Consider the following 13,400-nt stretch of genomic DNA (forward strand, 5'->3'; position numbering starts at 1 on the left):
AGTTGAGTACTGTTAATCAAAGCGGTTCATGTCACTTTATGAAGTTTGTTTTAATGCTAAAAAGAGATCCACTGCTCGCATGGTGTTTGAAACAAGCCCGGCGATCCCATGATCGTTCTGTGTGGCAGGAAATTAAATAACAATTTGGAAGACTTAGTGGAGTTATTTTGCCAGTGACGAGATCACAAGTCCTGTAAATTAGTGTAGCAAAAAGTGAATTGTGACATGCTGGACTGAGGAGGCTCAAGGCTCATTAAATGTGTCACACATCAAAAATAATAAAGAAAGCCTTCAATGGGGTGCTGTGCAATCCGCCATCCACCCAAGTGTGAGGTCGACCAGATGGAAGGTCCCCTTGAGATAAAAACCCACAGTTACAGATAATTTGCTGTTTGATGTAGCTGCACAGCAGATTCCATTATTAAAAAAACATTAGAAAGCCTTTATTCCATAATAAAAATCACTGAATTTACTGAAATATTATGCAGGAATGATATCAAAGAAATTTTATGAGATCACAATGTCAGCAGAGACATCAGGAAAGTAGAAAAATTGCTGTAAGATCACTGTTGCAATTAACTTACATGCACAAGTTTGAGAAAAATAAGATGTCCCCATGGGTACAATACTGTTTTAGGTGTAAAAAAAACTGGTAGACTTGAATTTGACAAGAGAATCCAATACTAGAAAAATAGCTCAATAAACTCCCCTGAATGACAAGAAAAACATGGCGATGTTATTTAAGGATTTATAGGACAAATAAAGAAAGAAGCACTTATGCAATAGTTTAAATTAAGGGACACTTCCACTTGGACATTTGACACAATACCATTTAATAGACCAATGTTGGCCTCATTTAAAAACTAATAAGCCAAAATAAACAAATTGTCACTGTTTAGTCTATCAAACTGGCCGATCGGAATACACAACATGTAGTGTGTCTGGCTGCGTTTTGCATCCAGTCTCTCGCTTTTAGAGGATGCAATGAGTGTAGCAGAATACACTTTAGTAAAGTTTATGCAGGTCTATATTTGTGAAATACAATGCACACACAGCTGTCAGTCTTTACCATGTGAATGGTAATATGCTTAACCAAGTTCAACAAAAGCAGCACGTTCAACAAGGCAAGCGTCGATGGAGACCATAAGAGTTCAGGGAAAGACCATCAGTATGGGAGACAATCTGCCGTGATTGTCTCCCATACTGACCGTGGGGGGGGAGCAGGAAGGCAATGAATGTGTACTTAAGAGTAACGCTAACACACATTAATACATTAAGAGCAAATAGAACCGTAGTAACTCATATCATAATAGTAAAAAATAAAGTTCAAGCCGATATAAAAACTTCTTACGCTCAAGCTTGTAGATGTATAGGCATTAACGTTCAACTTGTGATTGCGTTATGATATTTTATCTGGTATCTCACACCTAAGGATCCCTTAAAACCACAAGAATACACCAGCAACTCAAGAATACAGCCGTCTTCAGCACCATTGCCCTCAATCAGTGTTGGATACAAACGTTGATGTATTTGTTCTATATAAAGTAACATGGAAGGTGCTGTGGTGCAGCAGGTGGTACGACCTGTGCTGGAAACCAGAGTAGTGGCTTTTTGTTGTTGAGGATACATTTAAAGTAGTTCCATAGCACACAGTTGTTGTGTATGTGTCCTATTAGTTTCAGCCTTGTGGAAACAGCAACCAAACGTGTGTAGAAAGCACTGAATCACAACTGCCGGCGCCCTCCTTCCTCGTGTCGCAGACCTACGATCACACCTCTTCGAAGTAGCCCATCTGAGACATGTACGCAGAGTTTCGCTGCAAGGCAAGTATGAGCGGTTTAACATAGCGGAGGAGCCCAAAGTCAGTGCAAAGAATTGTGCAATTGTGGTGTGATATGCAAGTCAAAACGAGCGGCCATGCAAAATCTGTATTGTTCAAGGATTCCTATTTTTTTGTAATATGCTCTTCTACATGTTTTGTCACAAGAGACCAATCGATCATACGTACGTTGCTGTGAGGTGCGTAGGCGGGCTCCTGCACGTATCCCCTGGCCTCGTTGCGGAGGCTGTACACGCCACCCTGCTGCTGCTGCTGCTCCTCCAGCTTCAGAGACTCGATCTCGGTCTTCAGCTCCTTCAGCTGGTCCTGCAGGTGTTTACTCTTCTCCATGTACTCCAGCCTGCGTTGACGCATGTCAAGATGTCACGCACGAGCGGGTCTGTGCCGTGTTGTCTGTGCAAGGGATTTATGCTCACCGCTCTCTCTCGATCTCCATCGACAACCTTTTCATGTCGGAGTCCTTGAAGTCGAGGCGCGACGGTGCTGAATCGTAGGCCGTGTCGGCTGCTTCGGGAGGGGCAGGAGGTGCAGGGGGAGCAGAGTAGGCTGCTATGAGCTGAAGAAAAGGTGATATAAAAGGTTTATATTTATATTTGAGAGCTATTGAAATAAATCTTTTAAAGTCAAAGAAGCTACATCCATTGGCTGAAATAGAAAAGGCATCGCAAAGAGCACACATGCAGCAGTAGCATCACTGTACAGGGTATGTTGTTTTTGTGATCTCCAGCAGCTTCTGTTTGGCTCTCCGCTCGGCGTCCTTTGCCTCAGTCAGGTCCTGTTTCAGGTGATCCGCCTCCTTCAACCTGGAATAAAAGTTCTGCTTACTTTGAGGTTGATGGAACACGTTGTTAGGAACATACGTTTAAAAGTTTGGTTTGTATCTGAAGGATGAGCTCAATCTGATGCCTATAGAAACAACCTGAAAATGAGTCATGATGAATTAAAACAAATGCTTTAAGCAACACCAATGAAGACAGACCTTCTCTCAGACTGCTCCACCAGTTTAACAGCCAGCTGCTCCGCTTCCCTCATCTTCTGCTCCATCAGCCTTTTCTCCTCCTTGGTCTTCATGGCGGTGACCTCTAACCTCTGCCTGTCCTGCTCAGCTTCCGCAGCCTTGTGAGCCAACAGCTTGGCCTCTTCTTCAGCAATCTGAGCCTTCTCTGCCAGCAGGTCTGCGGTCTCCTCAGATCGCAACTAGACAAAATGCATTGAAACATTTGCAACGCATTTTTCAACAAAACTAAAGGTAAAATACTCTGAGACAGTGGAATTTAGAGGTCAAAAACGCCGCACTCACCAGAGCATCGTTGGCCAGTCGAGCCTCGTCCTGCAGCTGGAAGAGTCTTCGTTCCATGTCCTCTTTTGCCCGTTCTGCTTCCTCTCTCATCTGTTTTTCCCTCGCCAGGATTTGACGCTCCATCTAGAAGGATGACGTGAAACTCAATTTGAGTCCCCAATGACGATTCTCACTCTAGTATGCATGTACATCAGGTCCAACCTGTTACTCTTATTACTTTAGTGGCACTGACCTTCTTGCGGGCCTTCTCCTCTTTTGCTTGAGCCTTCATCTGTTGCACTTCAATGGAATCCACCTTCCTTCTTCTCATGAATAGATCGTGGTTACCGATGCACAACTGCAGGATCTAAATACAAAAGGCAATTTTTTTTAAAGGGCAATTTCTTACTTCTTAAATCAAACTTTGTTGTCTTTGAATATTTCCATGAAAAAGAACCAACCAGCTTGTTGACACGCAGTTGAGAGGAGTAGAACTTGAAAACCTCTTTCTTCTTATCCAGCGGTTTGATTGTGAACTGCGACACGGGAACGTTAAAAGGTTCATTTCGATCGCACAGCTCTGTTGCCTTTCAGCCCAAACCCGCACTGAATGGCTGCAGAACAGCTTTTTACTTTACCAGATCTCCCGTCTAAAGTCAAAACAATGGTTCAAGCATATTTCCCTAAAAAAAACAATGATGGCTGTGGGATTTGAGGTTTCTCCGCTTTCTCCAAATTGACAGTAAATTGCAGGTCCTAACTTAAGACCACTGCTGGCTTTTACCTCCTTTTCGCTGTAAGAGATGTTGCGAATGCCGCTCCAAGGAAAGGATTTGTTGGGGTTGAGTTTGCTGTTGGGGTTGTAGATGTGGAGACCTTGAGCGTCCACTCCAAGGAGCAGGTCTGTGTCCCTCTTATTTTGCTGTCAAAGTCAAAGTATAAAACAAATGTAAACAAACACGATGATAGTGTTTACGTTTGCATTTGTTTAAAGCACAATGCAGAACACAACCTAATGGACAGACCATGAAGGCATCATTTGTACTCACTGTAATCGCAAAGTAGCTGACGCCGTACATCTCAAGGTCCTGAGCAATTTTTAAGTATTCCATCTCAGCCTCATCTCTGAAAGGACAGTGTTAAAAATAAAAGACGCATATCAAAAGCATACATGAAATAACTTCAATGGAAGAATCCAAACGACACATTTGTAAAAGGGTTGTTTATCTTAATGCTTAATTTCAGTATTATTTCTCGGTCAGTCCTACCTGGCGATGCCTCTGTGTTCTGCATACCAAGCGGTTATCTTCTCCTCCCACATGTCTGCCGTCATTTGGTATTGCATCAAAACCTAGGACACAGTCAGGAAAAACATTACGTACTGTACACAAACACACACAAAGCAAAAGTTGAAATGTGCACATGGAAATGGAAACTCACTCTTTTTGGCAAAAGCTCATCTTGTGCCAGGAAGCCGGGCTTGTGAAAGTTTGGGTCATAGTCTCCATACTGTGAATGAGATCAAGGAGGAGACGACGGAAAACAAGAAAATAAACCTTTTGTTACTGTTGCACATAAGTAAGACTTAAATACATTTGCACCATCATATAGTCTCATTTTGTGGACACTACATTACCCGGTAGGGGGACATTTATATGTGTGTGTGTGTGTATATATATATATATATATATATATATATATATATATATATATATTTATTAAAAGTGTCACATCTGTGCTGTTGTGTCCAAACACGGAGAGCTTTTTAGCATAAACATGAGCAAACGTTTTATTACAAGTGTATTTGCATTAAGAACAAACTGAATTTCAGGTGCTTTAAGGACAAAATCTCTTTAGATTCAGGTGGGACTGAAGGTGCAGTAAATATTGCTTAGAGAACATTCTCCTTGTGTGGCTTTCTTACCTTGGCCTGGACTGCATATGACGCCAACAGAACCGATGCTTCAGGGGAACAGAATATCTCCTCATCTAATATCTGTTTCTTCACCTATACAAGAAATTGTACATTTATTTAATTCAGTTTTGAAATCATTTAAATGGATTATCCTAGCAGAACAAAAAATCAAAATCTGTCTACTAGAAGTGTGACAAAAAGATATCTAATGGAGATGCATCAATACCAATACTGACTCAAATGGCTGGAACGGGTATTGGCAACAATCGATCGATCTGGTGCTGTCATTTTAATAAACAACAAATTAGTACATTCATATCTATGTATTTCATTTGTCATATTCCGTTAAAGACAAGACTGGCATTGCCTTACACGTAAAAGGACGATGATAGTTCTTCCACACACTTGTGTCGGATTGGTATTTAAAATCGGCAGGTACACAAAGCCCAAGGCTCGGTACCGGTAGTGAAATAGGTCTGATGAAGGTAAATCCAGAGGTTATTTTACAATAAATGCTGTCAGTTATATTACCTGTAAGAAGAAGAGGTGCTGCGTTATCTCTTGGACCAGCTCCTCTTCTACTTTTTCTGGGAAGAATTTAGCCAGGAAATGAAATGTTATAGGAGAGTCCTTGGGAACCTCCTGGTCCAAGACCTTGGTGAACACAAAAGATGCACAATAACCTGTTTATTAGACCTCACGCTTGGTGCGGCTGCAATGTCACATGATGATTAGTAACATGATGATTAATTAGTTACTTGCGACACTTTGGTCAATTTATTGTTGCTTTTCGACTTATAATGTAGAAACAATTGAAATAATATATTACTGTAATTTGTCAAGCAAACATGACAGTTTGCACTTGACGAGACGCAAATCATCTGCCAACCATTGTAACCACAGTTACCATATTGTCATGTGTGTTTGAATTGTCTTTAGCCAGTTTCACCTTCACAGGATCACTGCTTCACTCACCCGTTTCTCTTGTTTCAGCCAGGCGTAAGTGTCCTTTACGGTGTACCGGAGTCCAAAGAACCAAGTCTCACGCAGACCAACAGTGCGACACACCAGGTCGAACAGGTCCTTCCCTTTCCACTTCACCTGTGGAAAAAAAACGTAAGTGATATAGAGACCAGTGAGAAAATGTGTGGTTTTGTAGCTGCTTAACTCATTTTCAGTTAAAGCAGAACTATTTCAAACCTATATTTCATGCTCCTTTTGTATAGAACAGAATATTGCTTCAAATCTTGATTTCACTGATTTTTTTTGGACAATTTCTTGCTAACTTGGGGCGGAGGTGTTCTACCATGCATGAAATAAAGATGTAACTAAGGGAAAACCTTGGTGCACTTTACCAGGCAGAGGCACCACTTCACACAGCACATGCCACGTATTTAATGACTGACTGTCATCTTCATCTTGAGTGATTCCAAGGAAGTTGTTTTCTTTTCTTTTCTTCAAACAGTTAATGGTTGCATGTGTGTATGTGTATCATATGCGAGGCCACACTGATCCATCCATACCTCACAGCTGAACTCCATCTCAGCATCCATGGTGATAACTTTGACTTTGAAAGTCTTTGGCTGTTTCTTCTTTAATCCCAGGATGGACATCTTCAGGCTGCCACTGTCAACGAAACCCGTGGAAACGCATTTGGAGTATTTTAACGACGGGATAAAGCGTGCTATTTAACAAGGTGACGAGAATGATGCATCCAGGCACTAAAAACGTTTATACGCCCATGTGCCGTAACTAAGCTGTTACACTAGAACGTTCTCAGCTAAATACAACATGCAGAAAGACGTGCAGATGAGGTCCATTACCAGCGAGTTAACGTTGTGTCACAAACGTCTGGAAAGACTCCGAGGGGGCAGCACTTTTTTTGCTGGTCCAACGTTAAGCTAACTGCTATGCCTAGAAAAACGTTAGCTTTTCAGCTATGCCACAAACACGCACCAAAAGAAGTTGTAGAAAGATCGGAACTTTGGAGAGATCTCCATAATAAAATGTATCCACCAAAATACACTAATAAAGTTATATCAAAATACCACTTGGAAACAACTTTGCTAAAGTTACTCGTAGCTAACGCGCTTTAGCGGGTTAGCTTGCTTTTAGCTTCATATCAGGAGGACTTTCCAGAAGAGTTTTGTTTTGACTCTGAAGTCACTCTACAGGTGGGAACACGAATAACAGCCTGGAACGATGTGACTGCGCATGTGCGAACGCTAAGCTTGCCGCCTTCAATGGTTGTCGGAAATATGGGATTTCCAGACGTTTCCAGGCAGTTGGCGTGGGGGTCATGAATGCAGCACGACGCTAATGTAAAACAAGTCCGAACCTCATTAATTATTCCAAAAGAAATCTGATTTCATTTGCAAGTATATTTCTATGAGACGAGGAAGCCAACGATAAATAGACCATTCATTATCTATTTATTATGTTTTCCGCTCATTTGCTGGCCAACCAAGGAAATAAATTAATAAAAATACATCGGTTCCAAGCCAAGTAGAACATCTCTGCCACCAATAATGAACCAAACATCAAACTGTTAATGAAGTAGTACAACAGTAAAATAAATAAAAACATTTAATCGGTGCTCGAAGTGAGCAATTACTAACAAGTTCACGATAGCAGCCCCTCTATTCTTTGCTCTTCAGCCTACTGTGACTGCTTCTTGCTTCCCTATCTGATTCTAGTCTACTTTAGATAACTCTTACTGACCATGTCTGACATTCATTACTCTTTTTCATCACTGGGACTTTACACCTGTGACGTTTCATGTCCCAAGTCAAAAAGGGCCAAAACACTGAATGGTCTGAATAAAAACAGACAAGTCACAATGGAAATTTGCCATCACAGGCGTCACTTCTCTGTGCTGACACTTTATCTCCACGTATCTGGTTATCTGGGCAATTCATATTCAGCGCCAGAATGTGATTAAGCAGTGGAAACATTTCCTGAAGAATTACATGTTCAGATGAAGGCTGTGATTTATTTAGAATAATTACAGAAATTCCAAAACATCAAGTGTAGTCGTTTTGAGAGTAATTAAGACCTTTAGTAATAATAATGGTCAACGTTGAAATTGCAGTCAAAATGTTGCTCATAATAATTGCCTCTTCATTTTAGTTATAAATAATATGTCAAATGGTTCCAATCTTAAGAATATAACATCCCTTCAGTCCCACTGTGGGAACATTGTCAGGGTAGCAATAGCGACAGTGCAATCGAAAGCACCAGTTAACAAATTAAAATAGGCTTTTAAAAATAACTCAAAACCTTACAAGTTAAGTGTAGCTGAACATTTTAATTCAGATTATTTTTACATAGAAAATTATCATATTTATGCAGTTCAAATAGCAGTTTATGTAGCTCCGCTTTTGTAGTCCATGGGGGTATTCCAGAAAGCGGGTTATGTGAAAACTCAGAGTAAGTTAACCCTGAGATCAGGGAAACTCTGAATTATCCGTTCCAGATAGAGAGGTAACTGAAACTCTGAGTCAATCACCATGGTAACAGACTCTGTGAACATAACATGCTCGCTGGCAGGTTTACTATAAGAAACCCAGAGTTTCTACCCGTCTCCTCCCACATGAAGAAAGCTGGTAGACATGAATTGCCCATTCCTACCAAATCCAATTGACATCGAAGCCTTAGTGATTCGAAATGCTTTACGTCGCGAGAGAGTCTTCCGACCCAGATTAGACGTTTTATCATATCAGAGGAAATTCTGTTAGAATGATACTGCTTTACTGGTAAGGAAACATATGGACGGCATTTAATTCCTACAGTTCCACATACAGATTTAACATGGTATTGACCGAAAATCTCACTGTTTCAAGCTGTGCTGTGGACGTTGATGGACCCTCCTCCTGGTGATGCCCAACCATGTTCTGTTCAAGGACAAGAATGTGCTAGTTAGCTAGAGTATGCTCATCACTTCAGTCAAACTCCAAATTCCACTCTAGAATGTGAATGGGCAGAGCACTGCCAGTAGATAATATTAAGACACACTTCAGTAGGCCCCTCTGGATCTCTCCCTGTGGCAGCTGACAGCGTTACCTCCTCATCATCATCATCCTCCTGTGATGCAGGAAAAGATACTGTTTCTGAATACTTTTAACTACCATCTGAGGCAAGATCTGAGTATCTGCAGGGTTTACAAGTGTGCAGATGACACCATCCACAACTGTTGGGTGGGTGGATATATATTAATTAAAAAGTAGGCTATATATATATATACACCCACACACTACCGTTAAAAATTTGGGGTCACTTAGAAATGGCCTTATTTTTCAAAGAAAAGCACTTTTTTTTCAATGAAGATAACATTAATCAGAAATACGCTATACATTGTAAATGTGGTAAATTACATTACATTACATTACATTACATGTCATTTAGCTGACGCTTTTATCCAAAGCGACGTACAATAAGTGCATTCAACCACAGAGTAAATGACTACTCTAGGTGTAAAAATCTGGTTTTGAATGAAATATCTACATCGGTGTATAGAGGCCCATTTCCGGCAGCTATCACTCCAGTCTTCTAATGGTACAGTGTTTGCTAATTGTCTACATTTCCACAGATTACCTCAACAAATGAACAGCTAGAATGCCAATGGTCTGCAATGCTGTAATTGCTGTAAATGGAGCATTCTTTGACGAAAGCAATGTTTGAAGAACAAAATTAATATTTCAAATAAGAATCATTTCTAATCTTGTCAATGTCTTGACTATATTTTCTTAACAAAAAAAAGTGTGAGTTTTCATGGAAAACACAAAATTGTCTGGATGACCTCAAACTTTTGAACGGTAGTGTAAATATTAATTGTATTTTTTTTAAAGAAGTATATACTTGCATCTGATGTAGGCACTTGTGTCCTGGAGGGTGACAGGCTCGGTTACCTTCAGCCACCAGGCGACCACTGTTTAGGCTGAGGGCCAGCTCCTCCGCCTCTGTCAGAGGTGGTGGAGGTGGCCCTCCATCTGTTTTTCGGGCCTCTGCCTTCTTTCTCTTGGCTGAGCAGAACTCAATGTTTCTTTGTTTTTTAATTAGTATTTTAATGGGTGTTGGCGTAGGCTACAGCGGCACATTTTAATGACTTCGATAGGTATAAAATAAAAATGTGTCTGTAAGTGTTGCTCTTTTATTTTCTGTTGTCATGGTGACTCGTGGTGACTCGTGGTATCGGGGCTCCATTGATGATGGCTTTTTATAATCGTCATGCACGTGCTCAACTCAAGGTGAACATACTCAGAGTTGATTGAACTGACGCAAATCAGGTGTTCTGGAACCGGATACTCAGAGTTTCCCGTCTCAGAGTAAGTCAACTCGGAGTTCAGCGATAGACTCAGAGTTTGTTGAACCTCCTTCCCCTCTGGAATACCCCCCATTTTCGAAAAATAAATTGTATCATAACAGCCGACGTCACTAGCAACCGCCGTCGCATTACAATGACGTTGTTAGTGAACGCGCAGAAGGAACTTTGTAGGCTACGACTGTGGTCGCTCTGAATCCTCGATCACATCTTTCTGTCACAGAACCAGTTTTTCGTCCAGGGCGAGGTAAAGTGGTCTCAAGAGACATTGATTTTGACCGGATGTTCCACTAGATGTAGTAGTTGCACAGTGTAACTGTGCTGCACATTTCATTCGGGGTTTAATCACAATTTAAATAATGAGCGTTCTGATATCCGTCATTATTAGTACTTTAACAGTATGGTCTCTGTTTCTTCCTTCAGTTGAGCAGGTTTGTTATTGGCCTGATGGCAGCTGGCGGTAAAGCATTCGAACATGTAAAAAAAAACATCTTATCAGCTCATGAAAGCACCTTATCAGGAGAAAAGGTCACCTTCTACAACTCCTGGGCAGAGAGCTATGATCAGGTGAGCTTCACAGAAGGAAAATAAAAGGATATGAGCAAAAATATTGTCAGTATTTTTTATTTTATTTATTTCTCCTGTTAAATTAAAGGATCGATTCAACTGATATTAATGTGGAGGGGAGCATTAAATAGAAGTCTAGTTCCTTTTAAAACGAGCCAAATGTATATTTCTAACAATGACGTTCACCTTCTTTATCGGCGCTTAAAGCCCCTGTTATTTTTTCTTAACTGGTTTGAGTAGGATGTGGCTGTTTTGGACTATCGAGCTCCAAGTCTGGCAGCAAACATCATTTCATCCCACTTCAGCAGCGATCGGGAAGCAGCTGTAGTGTTGGATGTGGCCTGTGGTACAGGACTGGTGGCCAGACAGGTAATACACAAGATACAGGCTTGAAAGTATATATTATATTTATATATTTGAAAGAAATCTATTCTCAGATCAACTAAAAAATATTATTTTCAATGAAATAAGACCGCTGTATTGCCCGGTCTATTTCCGTTTGGAATAATTTCCTCTTTCCTCTCTCAACATTTTCATGTTGGGATCAAAACAGAACAAATCCTGTCACTTATTATTTAAAATGCTCAATTAATTTAGCCAGTATGACTGTTTAACAATTAAATGTGTCTGCGTTGTACAGATGAAGAGTCATGGATTTGGACATTTTGTGGGGATCGATGGAAGCGAGGCTATGTTGATGATGGCCAGAGACAGCGGCTTATACCAGGACCTGAAGCAGGCCATGCTGGGAGAGGAGCCACTACCTGTCCAAAAGGGTAATTTTATGGTTCAAGTTATATCACGTGGGTCATTTGTCACTGTGACCCCAAGCAGAGTAGGTTAACAGACAAGGTTATTATGAAGAAATAGTTTATCTTCCATGGTATTACTGCTATTTAATATTGTTGATCGGTCATGTTGTTTTTTCTAATGCTGCAAACTATTCTTATCATCGTCTCCCCTTCACTTTGTCCCACAGATTTGTTTGACGTGGTTGTGATCGTTGGAGCACTAAGTATTGGTCAGGTCTCAGTTGGTGTCATCAGAGAGTTGTGCAAGTCCACCAAACCAGGTGGGAATGTTTTTTTTATTGTTTTGATGTTGCCTCTGCAGTTCTGATTCTGGGTTGTAAATCAATACGTCCTCACTGTGGTTGATTAGTAATGAATCATAAACATCACTTCCTGATCCACTAGGTGGCCACGTTTGCATGACAACCAGAAGTAACCGTGACAACGTGGACTATAAAGCGTCTCTGGAGCGTGAGCTGAAGCAGATGGAGGACGAAGGGCTGTGGACTTGTTTAGAGGTGGCTGAGGTGGAGGAGTGGGAGAGAGCGGTGTCAGAGGACGAGGAGGGCTACATATCTGGAACTGTGTACCTCTATAAGAAACTATAACACATCGAACAACTACAAAGACGTGACATTAACACACCCACGGAACAACTCAAAAAGATTGTGAAGGTCCAAATGGCTAATTTTTACCAACTTTTCACAATTTACTTTGTCTTAAAGTTCAAGATGCAGAGCTATAAGAATCAAAATGTTCATGACTAAAGTTTTCCATTTGAACAATATTCATGTTTAATTCATAGGCATGCTTTATACTTGGCAACTGAAAGAAAGAATCAAGATTCTTGCATATATGTAGACTAGATTGTTAGTATCCAATAACTGCTTCCTAATAGAAAATTGTAGTATAAACATGATAACCTTGAAATGAAAATTGAATATGAACATGACGTTTTGACTTTGTAATTCAGTAGTCTACTAAATCCCAGGCAACCCATTATCAATGAAAGTGGCTTTATAATTAGAAAAAAGGCTCTGAAGTAAAAACACCAAATCATTTCATTTAAATTACCTGTTGCTACACACAAGCATGGATTGTTAAAATTATGTATTTACTTGGATAAAAACCCTCAATTTTTGCATCAAAATATTTATAGAAACGTAGATTTGAACAAAGTCTTGAGCTAAGTTTTAATATTTCATTCAATTGCAAACTTTTATTCCAATTAACGATTCCCTCCTATCTGCCCAGAGTAAGATTAAAGTTAAAGTGTTCTACCAGTTTGTAGCAGCTTGTATTTTCTCACCAGCACTGAGATCATATCGAATCATCTGAAGCTTCGAGCCAAGCTATCAAACAAAAAACACATGTTGTTTTTCCCATTAGTTCAGGCAGCTAAAGTCTGGAAGTTTTAATATTTCATTTTCATTTTTATGTCAAAATATTTATAGAAACGTTGTGACAATGTGTCTTTTTCTCAATAAGAGGATATGGGCTTCAAAAATGCTAGATTTGAACAAAGCTTTGAGTCAGGTTTTCATATTTTATTCAATTGTGAACCTTATTCCAAATTACATATGAACATGGACAGTGATAATATTCTATTAAACAACAACAACAACAATCAATGAAACATAATGGTCTGAATTTGTATTTGTTTGTTTTGTGGTACAGGACTGGAAAGC

General features: G+C 40.1%; 2 protein-coding genes and 1 long non-coding RNA gene across 4 annotated transcripts; 1 reads left to right on the top strand and 2 right to left on the bottom strand.

Annotated features, from left to right (window-relative positions):
- Positions 1-421: 421 nt before the first annotated feature.
- Positions 422-7,252, bottom strand: nf2b (NF2, moesin-ezrin-radixin like (MERLIN) tumor suppressor b). The gene is made up of 17 exons (XM_040180768.2): positions 6,858-7,252; positions 6,558-6,660; positions 6,010-6,135; positions 5,566-5,688; positions 5,044-5,127; positions 4,560-4,628; positions 4,388-4,470; positions 4,169-4,244; positions 3,904-4,041; positions 3,581-3,655; positions 3,373-3,486; positions 3,141-3,263; positions 2,820-3,037; positions 2,541-2,643; positions 2,257-2,396; positions 2,009-2,180; positions 422-1,816 (listed from the first exon to the last, which is right to left on the bottom strand). Exons 2-17 carry the CDS (start codon positions 6,645-6,647, stop codon positions 1,769-1,771), a joined length of 1,782 nt encoding a protein of 593 aa, XP_040036702.1. The 5' UTR covers positions 6,648-6,660; positions 6,858-7,252; the 3' UTR covers positions 422-1,768.
- A 1,072-nt stretch (positions 7,253-8,324) lies between these two features.
- Positions 8,325-9,117, bottom strand: LOC144410199 (uncharacterized). The gene is made up of 2 exons (XR_013468083.1): positions 9,049-9,117; positions 8,325-8,927 (listed from the first exon to the last, which is right to left on the bottom strand). It is a non-coding gene; the product is annotated as an uncharacterized LOC144410199 (long non-coding RNA).
- A 1,080-nt stretch (positions 9,118-10,197) lies between these two features.
- On the top strand, positions 10,198-13,348 carry mettl27 (methyltransferase like 27). 2 transcript variants are annotated; one of them, XM_040180838.2, is made up of 6 exons: positions 10,198-10,601; positions 10,778-10,921; positions 11,162-11,290; positions 11,562-11,697; positions 11,901-11,993; positions 12,118-13,348. In XM_040180838.2, the coding sequence occupies exons 2-6, from the start codon at positions 10,802-10,804 to the stop codon at positions 12,318-12,320; spliced, it is 681 nt and encodes a 226-aa protein (XP_040036772.2). In that variant the 5' UTR covers positions 10,198-10,601; positions 10,778-10,801; the 3' UTR covers positions 12,321-13,348. The 2 variants fall into 2 exon arrangements, with proteins under 2 accessions (XP_040036772.2, XP_077961396.1); XM_078105270.1 differs by having other exon boundaries at positions 10,200-10,358.
- The last annotated feature ends 52 nt before the right edge of the window (positions 13,349-13,400 follow it).

The sequence above is a fragment of the Gasterosteus aculeatus genome, chromosome 7 (assembly GCF_964276395.1).
Source record: "Gasterosteus aculeatus chromosome 7, fGasAcu3.hap1.1, whole genome shotgun sequence".
NCBI classification, from domain to species: domain Eukaryota; kingdom Metazoa; phylum Chordata; class Actinopteri; order Perciformes; family Gasterosteidae; genus Gasterosteus; species Gasterosteus aculeatus.

What these genes read in the sequence shown, in the direction of transcription:
- mettl27 (XM_040180838.2), top strand. Translation starts at nt 10,802, where the DNA reads ATGGCAGCTGGCGGTAAAGCATTCGAACATGTAAAAAAAAACATCTTA. An exon ending in CAGGACTGGTGGCCAGACAG is followed by an intron (nt 11,291 to 11,561) that starts GTAATACACAAG and finishes TGCGTTGTACAG; the next exon opens with ATGAAGAGTCATGGATTTGG. An exon ending in GTGCAAGTCCACCAAACCAG is followed by an intron (nt 11,994 to 12,117) that starts GTGGGAATGTTT and finishes CTGATCCACTAG; the next exon opens with GTGGCCACGTTTGCATGACA.
- nf2b (XM_040180768.2), bottom strand. Translation starts at nt 6,647, where the DNA reads ATGTCCATCCTGGGATTAAAGAAGAAACAGCCAAAGACTTTCAAAGTC. An exon ending in ATGAGCTTTTGCCAAAAAGA is followed by an intron (nt 4,471 to 4,559) that starts GTGAGTTTCCAT and finishes ACTGTGTCCTAG; the next exon opens with GTTTTGATGCAATACCAAAT. An exon ending in ATGGAGATCGAGAGAGAGCG is followed by an intron (nt 2,181 to 2,256) that starts GTGAGCATAAAT and finishes GCGTCAACGCAG; the next exon opens with GCTGGAGTACATGGAGAAGA.